Source organism: Mustela putorius, unplaced genomic scaffold (assembly GCF_011764305.1).
Source record: "Mustela putorius furo isolate JIRA1106 unplaced genomic scaffold, ASM1176430v1.1 tig00004007_pilon_pilon_pilon, whole genome shotgun sequence".
NCBI classification, from domain to species: Eukaryota; Metazoa; Chordata; class Mammalia; order Carnivora; family Mustelidae; genus Mustela; species Mustela putorius.
Genome location: NW_025422145.1, coordinates 3,345,120 through 3,364,727, shown reverse-complemented (window position 1 = coordinate 3,364,727; position 19,608 = coordinate 3,345,120). Strand labels below are relative to the sequence as shown.

General features: G+C 49.3%; 1 protein-coding gene across 4 annotated transcripts in view; it reads right to left on the bottom strand.

The window, feature by feature from the left end:
* The window catches only part of MYH11 (myosin heavy chain 11), a 111,058-nt gene that overhangs the window by 49,316 nt on the left and 42,134 nt on the right, over positions 1 to 19,608 (bottom strand). For 2 of the 4 annotated variants that reach the window (XM_045072131.1, XM_045072133.1), the window contains exons 4-8: positions 15,870 to 15,897; positions 5,959 to 6,061; positions 4,402 to 4,422; positions 1,997 to 2,089; positions 701 to 764 (exon numbers count right to left, since the gene is read on the bottom strand). In XM_045072131.1, the coding sequence (XP_044928066.1) occupies positions 701 to 764; positions 1,997 to 2,089; positions 4,402 to 4,422; positions 5,959 to 6,061; positions 15,870 to 15,897 (309 nt within the window). The remainder of the gene's footprint in view (positions 1 to 700; positions 765 to 1,996; positions 2,090 to 4,401; positions 4,423 to 5,958; positions 6,062 to 15,869; positions 15,898 to 19,608) is intronic. The other 2 variants (XM_045072132.1, XM_045072134.1) reach the window with 1 other exon arrangement.

The following is a 19,608-nucleotide window of genomic DNA, read 5'->3' as shown; positions in this document are numbered from 1 at the left end:
AAGGCCTGCTCAGCGGCATTCCAGCACAAGCTCCGGGCCCGGCTGGGTCCCTCTGCAGAGACCGCTTCTCCACCTCTCAGAGCTGGGCCAGAATTAAATGAGATACTATGTGCCAAAGGCCCAGGCTAGTGCTCAACACACGCCACCCTGGTGTAAGGTTAACAATCATCAAAATGCCAGAAGTTCCACAATCTCTTTTCCCAATGCTCGGGCCAGAAGTGGTTCAGAATTTGCTAGATTTTGGACAGACCAATGTGGATGTTCTGTATGCGTATCATAGGACACCCTCAGTGTCTTTAAGAGAGCTCATGGATACTCCTGTCACTGTTCTCATAAGGGGACTAGAGAGACTACAGACAGCCTCTTGTGGGCTCAGCAGCTGTTACCATCTGCTGAGTTTCGGTTTTCAGAAGTCGCTGGATTCTGGAATTTGTGGAACTGTCTCATCAGAGGTCACTCAGCTAAGGAGAGGTCAACCCCAGAACCAAATGTGGGCTATTTGGGACTCACGTTTGTGCGACAACCACACTGCAGTGCCTGCTGTTCAAAGACTACAACCCCAGGGCCGATCTGTTCTGGAAGGAACCCAGGAGCTCAGAGATAGAGGGGCAGCTCATCCAGCTTTCTGGGCCTCTCAGGCTCGGGGCAGGAGGTGGGATGCCGAGCAGGGACCGTGTGACCCAGGATCAGCAAAGGATACATGTCTCAATGTTGGCTCCCACGATGTAACCAGTGACGTCAAAGTTGATGCGGATGAATTTGCCCTGCCAACAAGAAAACGCAGTTCACGGGGTTGGGGGTGGCTCCCCAGCCTCAGCCCCTCACCCCTGCACTGTAGGCAAGTGGAGAGAGAGAGGTCAGGCAGCATTTGAGGGTCTCGGCAGAGGACAGACAGTTTCTTGCAAACACTCAGAACCTCACATGTCAGAAGGAACCACCATCGGCTGAGCTGGGATGATTTTAAGCCTTGCAGCAACAGAGGAACTTATAAAACACACTCGCAAATCAATTTCATTTGGCTCTTACAATGCCCCTCTGCTGGTCATGGTTATCCCCATTTTAAAGGTGGGTAAGCTGAGGCCAAGAGCGGTAGTGTGACCTGCCCAATGGGACAGTGCTCCCAAGAGAAGCCACAAGTAAGGAGGAAGCCAGTTTTGTGGCAAGCGTTGTGGCTGGGGGGCTCCCTCCCTGCCCTCTTCCCAGAAGCAGGCAGGTTCCACCATGATACGATCTACCAGGCTCAAGTTCATCCAGGTGGAAATCAATCCTCCTCTTTGGGACAGGTGAACCAGGTCTTTGAATCATTAATCACCCACTTTCACGGCTCTCTGTCCCCCGTGAGGCTCCAGTGAGAAATGGAGCCTCTTGGAGTCTGGGGAAGCGTATGTGGGAAGGTGGCACTTTCCGCCTCACATACCTTCATCAACTCCCCAACTAGACCACAAGCCTCATGAAGGCTGGAACCACTTCTGAATCATTTGCTACAATTCACGTTTGCTGAGCCAGACGTGAGCCTGGCTCCACGTCTGGTCTCCTGCAGGTGCTTCATAAAAACCCACGGAGCCGACAAAAAAGCAAGAGATGGTGCATGTAACAGTGTTTGAACGATGAGACACAGTAGGTGCCTAATAAATACTCACTAAAGGATGTACGTGCCTACTACATAGTGGGTGTTCAATTTGTGTTTGGCTGAATGCATGAATGAGTATTAAGTGTCTAGCACCTACTAGGTGCTCAGTAAATATTTATTGAATAAATGTCAAATGCCTTACAGGTGCCTAGTATACCAAAGGTGCTCAATGAATATCTGAAGGAAGGAAGGAATGAGTAGCAGGAGCCCTTGCAGCCTTGTAAGGTCACGACAGGACTGAAGATATGAGCACAGCGCTGTCGAGGGTTCACCTCCCCCCCCCCCCCGTTCTGTCCCAGGCTCCCCCCACACACAGGCTCTGCATTCTCAGGCAGGCGAGGACACCACAAGAGTTTTGCTACTTACAAATCGTGAAGAGTTGTCATTCTTGACCGTTTTGGCATTGCCAAAAGCCTCCAGAATCGGGTTTGCTTGCAGAAGCTGCTTCTCCAGCTCACCCTAAAATGTATTCACATCTAGTTAGTGGAGAGAGGAACCCAGGCTATGACAGCTCTGCTCTAGTCAGAGGTCGTCCCAAAATTCTGCCCTTAACCTACAGGTCCTTTCCTCGCCTATCTCCTACCCTGTTTGAGACTCCAATGCTAAGGTCCAGATTTACTCAAGGATTTCAGAAGAGAAGCAACTGGCCAGGCTCTCTTATAGCTAGGGCATCTGTTCCCTAGGAAGGCCACTTTCTGACCAGGGCTTGCTCATCTATGAAATGCCATTTCACTGACAACCACTGCACAAGGTTGAGGACATCATTTGTATCATAATGAATTGTGCTCCTTGGAGCTGTGCCGTGCACAACCTGCACTGCTGTCCATGGCAGTTCTGCTGCTGCTCACATTTAACAAGCAGCTGTCTTTCAGGCTAACCACTACAGCCCTCCTCCTGATGGTTTTAGTGTGATTTTGGTTTTTTAAGTTGCAAGTTTTCTTCTCTCAGGACTTTTCTGAAGTTTTTTATGGAAGACAAGTAAAGAATGCACAAAACCCACCGGGAATACTCTTAACTGACTGCAGAACAAAGCTTCAAAGCAGGTTGCCTGAGCTCCATTCATCAGGTTAAATGCAGCTGAGACTGTACACAGCATCCCCCCCAGCCCCCTCTGAGGGAGCTCCTGTGCACAAATGCGGTCATGTGATTAATTGTGGCAGGAAAGGGCCAACGAGGTAAGTCATGCCAGGAAAGCGATGAGTTGCTTTTGCCTAGCCCCAAAACACGATGGCTGCAGACTGGCTCAATGGCCTCCCCATCCAAGCTCTTCCTCTGGGCCTCCCCTGGGAAGTCCTGGGACCTTGGGGTCTCCTCCACGCTCTCTCTGTTGAGTTCCCTGTCCCTTTCTTCAGGGCAGCAGGGCAGGGCTAAAAAGAAGCTGGGAACAGTTCTAGAAGGGAATAGGAGCGCACAGCTCTCCCCCGTGCCTCTGTCCACCAGGAGGGCATCACGGGTAGCTGTCCAGGGGACATGAAGCTGCTACTTATTTCTTCTTATTTCCTTCACAGGCTCTGCTCCTCTGTAACTCCCAAAGATGAAATGAAGGTGTCACCTCTGTGAAAATCCCCAGGGCATAAGCAGAATCCCCCTAACTGGGACCTGTGGAAATCTGCAAGGAAGACAAAGGACTTTCCTTGCCTGGTGGGAAGAAATCCAAAGGGATTACTTCTGTCAACACAAACTTGGGATCCCAACATCTCCCCAAAAAGGTTCCCTTTCTAGAATGGTAATTCCAGTATCGCTTCTCAGCCTTTTTGGCTAAGATCAAGAGTATTCCAGTAGATGGGACTCTCTTCTCAGGAGAGTGTTAAACATGGACATCTGGTTCTAACCATCCCTTGGATGGATGATGAGACTGGCTCAGAGATGTTAAGTGACTTGGCCAGGGTCACACAGGAGCAGATCTCAAATAAGAATCCTGATTCTCCTTCTGACATCCATCCATGACACGGCCTCCCAGGATCTCACTCAGATGGACTGAGTGTGATCCCAGCACATGCTAGGACCTCTGAGGATCTCTTCTAGAACGGGGACCCATACACCAGCCCCTCAAGCTCTGTGTTAGAGATGAGTTCCCATCTGCAGAGGTCCAGGCAGGACCCCGTTGGGTGTTGCATAGCTGGGGCCTTACCATGCCACCGAAGCTAGTGCATCGCAAACGCCAAGTCTCCTTCTTCTGGAGCCTTGGGTCGAGCAACTGGCATGCAAAGACAGACACGCACTGCACACGCATGCACGAGGACACACTGGTGCACAGGGGACAGGGCTCAGGGGAGAAACGTAGGCATGATGGCAGGGAGGAGGGAGGGAGGGGGGAGGAATGCCACAGCAGTGCCATTAACCGACTGACAATCAAGCCAGGGAAGCTTCAGGGCCAGAGGGGTCCTAAAACACTCAACCAGGTGGGACAGACGTCTCTAGGGTGGTCCAGTTTGAGGTACCCGGTGATGGATGCGTTGGTGGGAAGGGTTGCGGGGGTAAGGGGGAGGGGATTCATTCTGAACTAGGGACTTCCATTCCGGGCTGGAGGACAACCTGGAGCATTCCAAGGGGCTCCCACGGCAGGCACGCGGGCCCCCCACCCCACACGCTGGCGCTGGAACCCCCACCAGATGGTACTTTGGTGAGCTGTTGGTTTGGGCTGTGACCACTCGGGGCCCCGCCCCTTCTACCATCACCTAGAGGACTCAGTGGATGCAAAAGGACCATGCAGATTTAAATACACTCCGTGCCTCCCCGTACACACCAGGAAAACACTCTTAGTTACTCACGTAGGCAAGAGCTGGGCCTTGCTGTAGTTGAACAATACAGTATAAAACAAATGTCAGTGTCATTCCAGTCACACGCCACGTCCGGGGCTGGAGAATCGGGATAGCAATCCCCCCCCCGCCCCACCGCTGCCTCCCCCAGACAGCCTGGACTCCCCAGGGTAACTGGGGGCGAGGGCAACTTTTCTCTGATTCTGATTCTTTCCCATTGAGCTCGTTCCTTTTAAGAGTTTCTTAGACACTCAGGCATTTCAAAAGTTTTGGTCCCTGGGGCCAAGGTGGGCTCTTTGGAACAAGATCAGTGAGATATTGATGGAGACAGGTTTGCAGAAGCAGAGAAAAAAGTGCTCGGCCCATCGTAGGCCCTTGGGGGAGGTCAGTCATTATTAGGTATTATTATGTCTTGGGTTGACTATTACAGAGAAAGAGAAGGCAACGGGAAGCCATGTTTAACGGCCGCGTAAACTTAACCGTAGGCTTTTGTGTTCCTACACACTGTGACAGACACAGTTTGGAAAAGTTGGATTTCCTGCATTTGTTGGAAGGGTTCCCTCCAGAGGGTGCCCAGCCCAGACAAGCTGCCTCTGTGACAGTTCTAGAACCATCTAGCAGGTCTAGAAAACAAGCCCCTCCAAGCCGTCTTCAGGCCTCCAGGCTGCCACCTCCCCAGCCCCAAACCTTCAGACAAAGGCACTGACAAGTCCTTCAAGCAGCCCCACTGCATGTCCCCTCCTCCTGAGGGACAGATGAGGCAGGGTGAGACAGAAGACAAAGAAGAGAGGAATGGACCCCAGGAGAGATGATTCTAGAAACTTGCTCTTCTTGTCCTCAGATTGTGTCAGTGTGGGTTTATCTGTATGGTTATTTAGCAGCGATCTCTGTTCCCCACCCATCTAAAAGTCTGGTGAATAGAAGGACAGCATCGCTCGGACTCCTCGCTGGACCCCATCCTCTGATGCATCCGGGTGATGCTCAGTCACTGCACTGAGCCAAAGCCCATAGCTGAGGGACGTTGCTCTTCCCATCCCCTGGGGTCCCAGTCAGAGGGGCACGTGGAGGAGTGACAGGTACGTCTCAGTCCTAGGCAGTTTACTGAGATTTACAGGGTGGTTCTCAATCTGGGTGCCCCAGAGTACAATTGGAGATGCCTGTAGACTTTTTTGGGGGGGCTGTCACAGCTTGGCAGAGGAGCTGCTACGAGCATCTTGTTGGGGAGAGACCAGGATGCTGCTAAAAGTCCTATAATGTCTAAGGCAGCCCCACAGCAGAGAACTATCTGGTCCGGAATGACAGCGGTACCGCTACTGAGAGGCCCTGATGTGAAGCAATCTCCTCACGGTGGCAGGAGAGGGCTTGTCCCGAGTCATGAAACAGGACCCCTCAGGAGGCTGATCGGGGCTGAGGTGAGGAATCGGCCAGAGTCAAAGGACCCACCCAGCTGGAAAAAGACCCCTCCTGTGAGTTGCTGGGCAAGGGACCCGTTAAACACGGACCCGGGTCTTTCCATGGAGCCGAGACCTGTGCGCTAGGGCTCGGCCACTGAACAGGGGCTGCACTCACCGTGATGCTTGTGTCCTTCTTGCCCTTGTGGGAGGAGGCCACCACGGCCAGGTACTGGATGACTTTCTTGGTGTTTTCTGTTTTCCCAGCTCCGGACTCCCCTCTGAAAGACACGGGAACAGTATGACATTGAAAATAACCTTACCCTCGTTCTAGAGCGCCGGTAGGACAAAGGAGGCTCCCAGCGGGGAAGCGACTTGCCCAAGGTCATGCTGCCAGCCCAGAGCTGCGTTGGACCTGAAACCCTAGGCTGGCTGCCACCTCAGTGTACGCTCCTCCTCCCCCCTGCCCCCGAGAGGATGCAGGAAGGGATTCAGATGAAAAGAGTAAAAGAGACAAACTGAGTTTTCCTACCAAGGTCCAAACTTAGGTCTATTTGGAATCTTCTCTTTTTTGCTTAAGATACTTTACTTTTTTAGGCCAGTTTCAGGTTCACAACAAGGTTGAGCAGAAAATACACTGAGTTCCCCTATCCGCCTGTCTCTCGACATGTATAGCCTTCCCCACAGTCAACACACCCCCCGCGACCAGTGGTCCATTTGTTGTAATTGATGAACATACCCTAACATATCGTCACCCGAAGTCCAGAGTTCACACTAAGGTTCACGCTAGGTCCTGGATGTTCTGTGGGTTTGGACACATGTGACATGACATGAATCCATCATTATAGTCCCACACAGAATAGTTTCTCGGCAAATCGTCTACTTCTAAGACATTAGCTTTGTTGACAGAAAGATCAGGCAAAGGGCAGCCTTCTAGGAAGGGAACAGGTAACTCTTAGAATGCCAGCCCCTAAGATAAAAGTGTTAGAAGCTTCCCTTATGGGTTTTCCTACCAGCCATGTAAGTCCCTTCATTCCCTGGAAAAGCCCATGCTGACTATAAGGTGGCTAGCTAATTATCTGAGGCATGTATCAGAAGACAAACCTGGCTGAAGTAATTCACGCTAAAGTGTAAATGACTGATATGTTTTGCACAGCCTAGTGTTCTTAGTCTTTTCAAAAGAGCACTCCTAAGGGGTGCCTGGGTGGCTCAGTGGGTTAAAGCCTCTGCCTTCAGTTCAGCTCATAATCTCAGGGTCCTGGGATTGAGCCCCACATCGGGCTCTCTGCTCAGTGGGGAGCCTGCTTCCTCCTCTCTCTCTGCCTAATTGTGATCTCTGTCAAATAAATAAATAAAATGTTAAAAAAAAAAAAAAAGCAATCCTAGAATATGGCAGGCCTTCTTGACCCACCTGTCTCTCTGGGCCAGGAAAGATCATCGTGGTGGGATTTCTTCTTCCAAGGGTTCTAGACACTGACTCTGACTCCCACTCTTCCTGGTGAATGGGAAGGACAGGGTCTCAACCATAACTTTCTTTCCTTCTTGGCCTGCCTTCCCATTTTCTTCTTTTGTTTTTCCTTTCTTTGCCTAGACTCTCTCATTTTCTGAGCTCACAGAACATTCTGAAATGCAAGAGATAATTTTTTTTTTTTAAGTCTGGAAAAGAACGTGTCTCCCACGAGGTCAGCTCAAGGTTCTCCACGCTGAACCAGTGCCATAGCACTGGTGCGGTCCCTGCTCTTTTTCCTATTTAGGAAAGACATTAATTTTCCCTGCCAGGCACTCGTTAACAACTTTGCTCATGGCTAAAAAAGACAGAAAGTAACACGTGTCCTGAATTTCTGGACCTAGTGCTGTAGGTCCTGATGTCCGGACATCAAGTGTCTAATCTCCAGGAGCGCTGGCCTTAGTACTACCCTCTCCTTCTTCCTAATGGTCTTTGTCCCATTGGCCACATTGTTTCACACAGCCTCAGACGCACTTTGTGAATGGGGAACTGAGGAGTCAATTATTCCTATTTCTTGAGGGGGAAATAGAGTCCAAACCAAAAAAAAAAAAATTTTTTTTTTTTTTTAAATTTTAAGGAGAGTTGATTTTTAGGGGAAGGAGAGGCCCCATGTTAATTGTTTCACATGCATTATCTCCTTTACCTTCCCTCCCCCAATCCTGAAGGTAGGATGTACCACTTCCCAGTTATTACAGAAGAGGAACTCTGGCCCAGAGTGGGTAAGCAACTCGTCCTAGGTCACACAGTAAGGCAAGGGCACAGTCAGAACTGAAAGGCCTCTGATTCCAATGCAGTCAGGATGCTTTCTACTACTTTTCGCCCAGTCATTCCACGATACAGGCCCACCCCTCCAGGGACTAGCTTTCTAAGGCCAGGGGAACCAATGAACCAAGCCATTTAGTCATTTACACCCTAGTATGAATTACTTATATTTATATTATATATTATATATAATTTATATATATAACTTACATTATATATCTATTACTTTTTATGTATATTATAGATATTTATTATTTATATTTATAATATATATTTATATTTTATATTTATTTATATGATATATTACTTATATTATAATTACAGGCTAACAACAGAATGCTTGCCAGATGTCACCCCCAGACTGAAGGGCAGGTTCTGACCAAAGCAAGAGGAAGGAGAGAAAATCTGAGTACGGGAAGCCACCTTTATAGGTGATGCTGAGCCTATTCAGGTCTAAGTACACACAGCGGCTAGATCCCCAGAACGTCCCCTTTCCCACAGTAATCTCATTTTCCACCTTTGTTTTCAGCCTCTCCTACCTCTTATGTTTTACAGCAAAGATACTGGCATGACCATGACTGTGGCCCTGACCTTTGACCTTATGAGGGAGGGGAAGTGGGACATACACTCTGGGAATCTGCTTCTCCCCATGTGGGCTGCTTGGCTCAACAGTTTCCAAGTTTTACTGATAAAAATAAATTGTCCTAGGAGGCTGTGCCAAAGAAAACTCCAGAGCTCCAGGCCCACGAGTGTCTGAAGATTGATGTGCTCGGGGCTGCTTTAGAAACATTAATATCTTTACTTTTCCGGCCCCTGAACTCTGGGGGTAAAGATGCCTTCCTGATCAACGTACTCAAAACCTCTGTCCTATTTCGTAGGGAACTTGGTGCCCAGTTCCCTCCTCGTGACCATATAAGGTTTCCTGGCCTTGTAATCCCCCCACTGCCAAGTCCTGCCCCAAAGGCAAGGGCCCTTTAACCCCAGCTAGGCCAGCTACATGGGAGGGCCCTGTGCTTGACTTTGCACTCTGTTGTTGCCATCTTGAAATTCTTAACACTTTTGGAGTAAAGGGCTCTGCATTTTCATTTTGCATAATTTTTTACATCACGTGGCTGGTCTTGGGTCCCAAGGTTGAGCACCATTTACGAAACCATTTCAGCTTATGGTATGCCCTTGGCAGCGAAGCCAATTTAGCTTTGAGTCTCAGAGTTGTTCAGTCCCTGGTCCTCATGGGACCCCCTACCCCGGCAGCCAGTGAGGTCCTCTAGCAATTCTGTAGTCCAACTCCTACACACCCTGCAAAGCCCAGGTAAGCATTGCCTCTGTTCTGAATGCTGCCTCTAGGTAGGAGCAATCTCTCCTTCCCTGACAGCATCAGCCCACAGAAAACTCAATCAGCCCTAAGGCAAGACCATCTTAGTTCAAATCCCTGCTCAACCAGTTACCTGTGTGACCTTGGGTAGGTCATTCAACTACTCCCATGCCTTGGTTTCCTTATCTATAAAATGGGTATAGTTAAAGCATTTATATGATAGTTACAAGGATTAGATAAGTAGATATGTATAAAAATGTTTAGAACAAAGTCAGATATACAAAAAGATGAGCTATTATTACTTATAACCATTTCTTCCCTAATACTTACATTAATACTTCTAAATTAATGCTTATATAATACTTATAGTCTGTTTATATCATTATCTTCAACATTCACACTATTATTAAAACATAAATACTCTTGGAACAGTACATCAAAAACTAATGATGTATTATATGGTGACTAACATAACACCATAAAAAAATTAACAGCAACAACAAAAAACTATAAATCCCAACCTATTTTTCCACTATGCAAGCCAGAAGTCTGCAAACCATTCCTGTAAGGAGCCAATTACTGAACACTTTAGGCTTTGTGGGTCATGCATTCTCTGTCCCAACTACTCAGCTCTGCCATTGTAGCAGGAAAACAACCAACCACAGCTGTGTGCCAATAAAACTTTATTTACAAAAAACAGTGAAGGGCCGCATTTGGCCCACTGGCTGTGGTCTCCCAACGCTTTCCTATACATTTTAGACTAATGTTCAAAATCCTTCCCAGGGCCCAGAAGACCCCCTAACTTCCTCTGACCTCCTGGCCCACCACCCCCTTCTCTCTAAATCTAGCCCGTTGTCACATACGGGTTACTCCTTGAACGTAGCACTTCCTCTCAATCCAGGACCTCTCCATGTCTCCCTCACCTGGGTTCCCGACTTGTTCACACAGCATGAACTACATGCAAGACCACAGGACTCAGCTCCAAACATTACATTCACTCACTTTCCAGTTACTGACTGCATTAACATCTGTAGCAAATTTGTGAGTCCCACCTGGGCTTACCTTGACCACTGATTTTTTTTTTAATTAATTTATTTGACAGAGATCACAAGTAGGCAGAGAGGCAGGTAGAGAGAGGAGGAAGCAGGCTCCCCGCTGAGCAGAGAGCCCAATGTGGGGCTCCATCCCAGGACCCTGAGACCATGACCTGAGCCGAAGGCAGAGGCTTTAACCCACTGAGCCACCCAGGCGCCCCAACCACTGATTATTTTTCAAAGCTCATACCCTGCTATCAACAGGTTAATGCTCGAGTCACTTGGGCTGATTTTGACAATGGCCCAAAAGAAATTTAAAAAGGAGAGCTAAGCTGTTGATGGTTCAGGGGGGACTGGACACACTGGCAAGCGACAGTTGAATGGCTATAGCCAACCCCTCTCACTGGGCACTGGCCATGTACAGGGGCAGTGTGCTGGGGAACGAGGACATTGTCCCACCCTCCCTGAGCTTACATTCCAGGAGAGGGAGGGAGACACTAGCCAAGGAAACGAGTAAGTAATCAAGGTCATCCGAGGGTCTGTGATTGCTCCATCAGGGCGGCATGATGGGGGCTGGGGACATGAGGTGGCTGTTGTTGGGTAGCCCAGAGGAGGAAAGGAGCCCTGCGAAATGCAGGCAAACCCTATAATGTAGGTACATTATTAACATGAAATCAATAACACAAGTCACAAACACACAGTGTGGTACTAAATCTAGCACCGAAAGGACACAGTCAGGGAGTTGGAACACAAAGGTGGGGTTTCTTCCACTGGGAATGTGTATGTCATTGGGCCATTCAAATGTTTCCTGGCTCTGTGTGTCCTGGTTTTAGCAAGTAGGTGAATTTGCAAATATGGACTCAAGAGGGGTGTCTGGGTGGCTCAGTGGGTTAAAGCCTCTGCCTTCGGCTTGGGTCATGATCTCGGGGTCCTGGGATCGAGCCCTACATCGGGCTCTCTGCTCAGTGGGGAGCCTGCTTCCCCCTCTCTCTGCCTGCCTCTCTGTCAACTTGTGATCTCTATCAAATAAATAAAATCTTTAAAAAAAAAATATGGACTCAAGAAATAATAAGGATCGATTGTGTGTGTGTGTCTTTATGTTCATTTATGCATATTTTTTAAAGTCTGGAAACAATCACAGCTACCATCACTAGAGGATGGTTAAACACGACACAGCATTTCTGGGCAGCCTCAAGGAGGGAGGCTGGTTTATGTGTGATCAGAGAGAACGTACTCCAAGATCCACTGTAGAGTGGAAAAGCCAAGGGCAGACCAGCATGTGCAAAACACAACCACTGTGTTTTCTAAAACCCAGAGTTCTGGATCCTCCTAGAGAGGGAGAAAATCCCAACCAGCTCTGGGAACAGCACGTCAGCATTCTCTCACAGCATACGTCGTCTGGAGCAGGATCACAGCTGCCCCTTGAATGCGTGTGAGCTTTCCAGTTTTCCACAGTCCCCACCACTCCCTAATGTCACCCCTGACCTCATCCACCCCTTTCTGTTACCGCCAGCCTCTCCGAGGCATTAGCATCTATAAATCCTGGTCTGGGGAGACAATAATGTCTGTAGCTAGCTGTAGATCTACCCACCAGGCTTAAAAGATGCATTAAGATAAGAAAATCATGAACACAGCTTATCAGGGTTATGACTCGCTACTATTCACTGCCTGTCCGCAGCCCCCCCAAGTTTCTCCTTGCTTCCGCTTAGCATGGCTGACAGTGAAGCCACATTTCCAAAAACATCTAGCAAGCAGCAGTTATGTTCGCTGAGTGCTAAATGACATCATCAGATGCCATGCTCGGTGTTTTCCGTCACTAACTCATATATTCCTCACAACCGCCCTGTGAGGCGGGTGCAGCTGTCCATTCTACAGGCAAGGAAACTGAGGCTCAGACAGGGTGGGTGGCTTTCTGTGGAAATACGGCAGAGCTGGGTCCCAGACTCCTTACTTATCCGTCTAGCTCCTTGGCTGCCCCTGACATGAAAATCTGGCCTATTTCTGGAGCCAACATGGCCCCATGATGACTCACTTGGATCAGCTGAGTGTTGTCACAGCGTCACTTAGGGGCCAAAGGGACCCGAGAGCTCCCCACCGCTTTACTTTGTCAGTCAGCAGAGTCCACAAACAGCCTGAGGACCCCTGTGCCGGGGTGGGCGCAGTTCCAGCCCAGTTCAGGCTTCCCATGAGCTGAGACCAAGGGCCTTTTCTTCAACCTCTGTATGCACCAGGTCACCCAGATGTGTTTCTGCCAAAAGGCCTGCACCCTGGGGTCAGGAATCTGGCCACTGAGTCAGGAGTACCCCCTGCCCCACCAGTGAGGCCAGGCCATCAGGCTTCCAGGCCAGTCATTCAGCAACGGATGTTCAGACACATCTGGGGACAGAAAGTCTAGAAGGACCCGCACCCCAGGGCTACCTGAGCTGGTTTTAAGCAGCCATGGTCCCCCAAATAACCTGCCCGGGGTAGCCACCATTGACATGGACATGATGACTAAACCCAGCAGACCCAACGTGAACCAGGTGATGAAGCTTAACATCACTTAGGACAGGTCACATTAGAGTCATGTGGGTTGGATCTTCCCCCTGAAATGGTGGGATGAAGAAGACACCTCACCTCGGCACCATTCTCCCCAAAACCTGTAACCCCAGTCTAATGTCCTGAAAAAACATCAGACACAGGGGTGTTCGGCTAAATCCCCGCTCAGCCCTCAAAACGATCATGGGTGCCGGAGGGGCTCAGTCGGTTAAGCATCTACATTTGGCTCAGGTCATGATCCCAGGGTTCGGGGATAGAGCCCCATGCGGGGCTCCCTAATCAGCGGGAAGCCTGCTTCTCCTTTTCCTGCTGCCCCTCCCCCACTCCTGTTCCATCTTTCTCTCTCAAATAGATAAATACAATCTTTAAAAAAAAAAGAAAGCAACCATTAAGGTCATGAAAAACAAGGGAAGTCTGAGAAACTGTCATAGCCCAGGGGAGTCTAGGGAGACATGACGACGAGATGCCATTCTGGATGGGATCATGAAACAGGACATTAGTAAACATACCGGTTCTTGTCTTAGTGGGACACATGTGGCGATGTCACATGTTACTATAGGAGAAACGGAGACCTGGCAGGTGGGATATGGAACTCTCGACACTATCTTGGCAACCTTTTTGTAAATCTAAAATCATTTCAAAAATATTCTGTTTTTTTAAGTGATTCCACTTAAATAATAACAGTAATTTAACAATAATGTGCACACACAGCCAAAATCCTAACCACAGTGCCAGGCAAATAAGGTCAGGGAAACATGAATTCTTTTTCTTTCTTTTTCTTTTTTCGTGAGTTCTTCTTCAAACCAAACTCCAGAATCAAGAGCCTTAGACCAGAGGCAACTTTTGCTTCTGGGATCCTACTTCCATCCTCAAAGACAGAGGCTGAGGAGTCACAGAGGAAGTTCTGCCCACAAAGAAGGACATCATCATATATCTGTTTGGGAATAATATGCATTTATTTATTTCTTAAAGATTTTATTTATTTATTTGAGAGAGAGAGAGAACACCCCTGGGGGTGAGCATCAGAGAGGGAGAAGCAGACTCCCTGATGAGCAGGGAGCCCGATGCGGCTGGATTCAGGACCCCTTGATCCCAGGACCACAGGATCATGACCTGAGCTGAAGGCAGATGCTTCACCCACTGAGCCACCCAGTCACCCTGAAGATAAAATTTAAAATGACCTAAGAGGGGGCACCTGCATGGCTCAGTCGTTAACCGTCTGCCTGGGACGTCTGCCTTGATCCTGGGATCAAGCCCCAAATTGGGCTCTCTGCTCAGCGGGAAGCCTGCTTCTCCCTCTCTCACTCCCTCTGCTTGTGTTCCCTCTCTCTCTGTCTCTCTCTGTGACCTAAGAACTTCACACTTGGAGTCTGGTCAAGGGTTTCACTAACTCTACAGAGGGTCCGTAGTCATCAGAAGGGATATTTGTAAATAACACGGAAATGGGACATCAGTGGGAAGTCAAGCAGGAAAAAAAACAAGAGAAAAACATGTATGTGCACGATTGAGTTCACACTCATGTTTAAAACTGCCTAGAAATACAACAACAAGGCAACATCAGCAACAAGGGGCCACACCAAGGTTTACTGGGGCCAAACTTGGCAGTGGACTGTGGGTGAAGTTTTCCCATTGTTCACTTTTGGGTGTTTATCTGCTTTACTCTTACAGTTACAAAAAAAATTAAATATAAAATATATGTGTTTGCGAAATGCATTTTGCATTTCAATTTAATGTAAATTAAAAACTCTTTATTTTGTCTTTAGGGTAGAATGAAAAAAAAGAGCAAAAGGAAGTAGAGAGAAGTTCGTTGATTTGCCTGAAGCCGCGAGTCAGAAAACTTTTTCTACAAAGGGCCAGAGAGTGACTATTTGAGCCCTTGAGGCGCACAGATGATCTGCTGTGCATACTCAACTCAGCCCTAACAGCACAGATGCAGCCACAAGCCAAACTGACACGAGTGGGTGTGGCTGTGTTCCAATAAAACTTTATTTGTAAGAACAGAGGGCCAAATCTGGCCCTAGGGGGACAGTTTCCTGACTCCTGGCCTAAAATCACAGAGATCTATCTCAGGGATTCTTGGATCTGTGCAAGCAGAGAGCTTCACAGCAGCCAGGATTCTGATTCCTCAGCCTGGGCTTTGCTCTGGAACCCCACGGTGCCTCCAGCAAGCAAGGCTCAGCAAAACCCCCACAGAGCACCACCACTGCATCAGACAACCAGCCAACAAGGATGTGACACCTGCTACGGGCCGGGAACCATACTAAGTTCTCCCCTGACATGGCCCCTTCAATCTTCCCAACCAGCCCAGGGTGTGGCGGCAATTGATGGCCCTATTCTACAGATGAGGAGACTGAGGTTTGCAGACATACCCATTTTGCCCAAGAAAGAAATGCCGGCATGCAGCGAAGTAGGAAAGCAGACCTAGCCCTGTGTCTCCAAGGCCCCACCACCTAACCACAAGGGCTGCCCTCTTGAGATTATCTGTGTCCCCTCAATACCACACTGCGTTATCAAAATCCTATAGGCTTTTACCAAGAAGTGTGCCTTCTTCAAAAACAGCCGAAGGGATAAGGGAGGTGGCATCAAAGTAGGAGGCCTGCTTGGGAGGGAACTCTGGCCAGGCCATAGGGGAGGCGCCCAGTGGAATTGTCTGTAAATAACTCAGGGCTTAGCATACAATAAGTGCTCACTAAATGCTCATTTCAGAAAGGGGGATGGTGTAGAACAAGACTGCACCAAGTATCTATTGATGGTTTGGTTGTGCCTGCCTCCCTGTGAGGACTTCCGTTCAGCAAATGTCAAGTGCGTCTCTACTCTGTGCCACATATGAGCGAGGCCCCTGGGAAGGTCAGCAAAGAGCTCTGCCTTCGTGGACTTTTCTTTTTAGCAGGCTGGATCTCGACCGTATTAACAAACAAGAAAGGCGTTCCACTTACGTGCACAGAATGGACTGGTCCTCTCGATCTGAGAACAGAAAGAAAAAAGGCCATGAATTAGAATCAGGTCTGAGCTGAGGGTCTGGAGACGGCTCCTCCCCGCGCTCCGCCCCCCAAACTCCTGCACACTGGCCCCATCAAAGTGGCGAGGGGCCTGCTGGGCTCATCACCCAGGGTGAAGGGGACACGAGCAGAGCCAAGAGGACAGTACGGTTCCTTTCAGCACTCTTCCCTACCCCCAAGTCCTGAAAGCAATCCCGGAAAGATGCTGGAGCCTGATGAGTTCAAAAGGCAGTGGGCTTTCCAGCCCCTCCAGCTCTTGTGGGGTGGGGGGGTGTCCTGGGAGCCCACTCTGCCAGACAGAGCATACTGGGATCCCACTCAGCCACTTCTTAGCTCTGTGGCCTCGGGCAAACAGTCTTAACCCCTCCGTGCCTCAGTTTCTGCATCTGGAATATAGGGTAACTGACAGTTTGGGTTTGAAAATGCAGTGTATCCTGTCCTGGGAAGAACAGCACCCCATGTTCCTCTAGCACACATGCTCTCCATCTCACCCCTGCCATCAGATACAGTCTTGGTCCCCACTGGGTCCCCCAGCCCAGAGGGCGGGGAAGCACCAAGGACGGACAGAGCCCCGAGGGGCCCTACTTCCTGCCCCCAGATCCCAAGAAGCCCCTCCCTGCCACTCCTGAGGCTGGCTTTCTAGCTTTCCCACCCCGTCCGGGAGCCCCCGGACCATCCTCCATACATTCCTTTCCTAGATCAAGTGCTGGGTCATGTTGCTGACCACCAGAGGACCCTGGTGGGGAACACAGGGCATCGTGACATGAAAGGTGATTAAGCAGACATTACTGATCGCCTTCACTCTTTTTTTTTTTTAATGATTTTTTTAAGATTATTTATTTATTTATTTGACAGACAGAGATCACAAGTAGGCAGAGAGGCAGGCAGAGAGAGAGAGGAAGGGAAACAGGCTCCCTGCTGAGCAGAGAGCCCCATGTGGGGCTCAATCCCAGGACCCTGAGATCATGACCTGAGCTGAAGGCAGAGGCTTAACCCACTGAGCCACCCAGGTGCCCCCCCCCTTTTTTAAAGATTTTATTTGCTTGAGAGAAAGAACAAGCAAGCACAAGTAGGGGAAGCAGCAGGCAGAAAGAGAGGCAGAAGCAGGCACCCGCTGAGCAAGGAGCTGGATGTGAGGCTTGATCCCAGGACCCTGGGATCATGACCAGAGCTGAAGGCAGAGGCTTAACTGACCAAGTTTGGTTTTTTTTTTTTTTTTTTTAAGATTTTATTTATTTATTTGACAGGGAGAGACACAGTGAGAGAGGGAAATAAGCAGGGGGAGTGGGAAAGGGAGAAGCAGGCTTCCCACTGAGCAGGGAGCCCGGTGCGGGGCACGATCCCAGGACCCTCATGACCTGAGCCGAAGGCAGACGCTTAATGACTGAGCCACCCAGGCGCCCTGACCTTCTACTCTTAAAGTGGCCTCAGAGGGTGGAGCCAGGGTCTGGAACTCATTTCCTGCCCTATGAGGGATATGGGGAGAGTCACCGACAAATTCGACTGCTGGCAAATTAACCGTAACTGAGAAATCAGAGCAGAGAGAGAGGGAGAGAGACTCTCAAGCAGACTCCACACTGAATGCCGAGCCCGACACAGGGTTAGGTCTCAGGACCCCAAGATCACGACCTGAGTAGAGACCAAGAGTCAGACATTCAAGGAACTGCGCCACCCAGGTGCCCAATAAAGTTGTTTTTTAAAAGAAAGTGCTCTTAGATAAAGCCCACAGGCCTGAGCATGGCACTCAAGGCTTCCTGAGACTCCCCAGCCTTGACACCCCTGGGTCCTTCACTCTGATGCCCCAACGGAAACCCCCACCCCCCACCCCAAGCATACTCCTGCTTGTTCAGGCTGTTCCCTTGTTTTCTGGCCCCTTCCTGGTCCCTCAGCCTCAAAGATGACACCTCCTTGGGATGCCTGGGTGGCTCAGTTGGTTAAGCATCTGCCTTCAGCTCAGGTCATGAGCCCAGGGTCCTGGGATCGAGTCCCGCGTCAGGCTTCCTGCTCAGCGGGGAATCTACGCCTCCGTCTCCCTCTGCCTGCACTCTTGCTCATGCTCTCTCTTTCAGATAAATAAATAACATTTAAAAAAAAAAAAAAAGGATGACACCTCCTCCAAGGAGCCTTCCCTACGGCGATGGAACCACGGCATGGCTTGGCTGTCAATCTCCTTCAACACTGTCAAGCTATCACAAATTGTCAACCTTGCTGGAGAGAGTAAGCCCTGAGAAGAGCCTCCAGTCTCCTCCACAATCTCTCTGTTGCCTCCAGGTCCCTCCCAGATGGAGATTCAGGACCACTCCATGGTTCCTGCCTGTCCGCAAGACGGGGCGATATTCCACACCCCTGGTCCCACAGCACCTGCGCTTCCCAAATGCTCTGTCCCAGGTTTGCTTCTTTCTGTTTGCTGGTGTCTGTGCCCCACAGGACTATGGAGCCCTTAGGCAGAAGCAACCAGTTCTGGACCTTGCTTCCTTCCGTTTCCGGACCCCAGCTCCCAAGCCCTGAGCTCCTGATATAGAAAGTTTAGTTGGTGAGCTCTGAAAAAAAACCACCCCTAACCCTAGAAGAAGTGGGCTTTTGGGGTGCCTGCGTGGCTTGGTGGGTTAAGCCCCTGCCTTCGGCTCGGGTCATGATCTCAGGGTCCTGGGATCCAGCCCCACATCCAGCTCTCTGCTCAGCAGGGAGCCTGCTTCCCTCTCTCTCTCTCTCTGCCTGCCTCTATGCCTACTTGTGATCTCTATCAAATAAATAAATAAACTCTTAAAAAAAAAAAAAAGAAGTGGGCTTTTTTTTTTTTTTTAAGTAGGCTTCTTGATGGGAACGCTTGATATACATATGAAAAACTGACTTGTTTATTCATTCATTCAACAAATACTTTAAGGGTATCTACCAAATATTGGGCATGATGCTGGCCCTAAAAGTACCACATAATAGTACGTAATACTTAGCACCTTCTCGGTGCCATGCATTGTTCTAAGCATTGACCTGCATTAACACACATTTGACCTCGCGTATCCTATGAAATAGGCCTTTTTATCCCCATTGTACAGATGAAGAAACTGAGACACACAGAAATTTTTCAACTTGCCCACAGTTATGCAACAGTGGATGAGGCAGGATTTGAACCCAAATTGGGCCAGACACACTTCCATGTGCAACCTTTGATCTTGACCCCTTCCCCCTTTGGGGTTGAGGAAACAGAAGTTAGGTAGCCCAAAGTCACATGGCCACTTCGGTGACCAATCAGTGTTCTGAAACACCGTGGGTCAGAGGGAGGGCTCTTCCTGCTTTCCCAGGTATGAGAGCACATAGGAAATGTGACATGGGTCCTGAGGGGCCATAGCTGCAGGAGATTAGAAAAGACATTGGGGGACAAGGCAGTTTGGGGAGACCAGCATGACCAAGCCAAGAAAAGGCATGAGGCCTATTCCCAGGCCATGAAGAAGCTGTGCTAAGGTCGAGGTGGGAAGAAGGAACCACAGTATGGAGTGGCCTCTAGGATAGAAGAAGGATCCACTTCCTAAGAAGCAGATCTCAAATCCACACATCTGTCCCAGCACGCCTGTCTCACCCAGTCTAAGAAATATCACTTTGAGCCCACATCGTCTATCTCCCTATACTAGAAAGTAAGCTTTACTGGGGAAGTAGAAGCTTATATGTTTTGTTTAACATT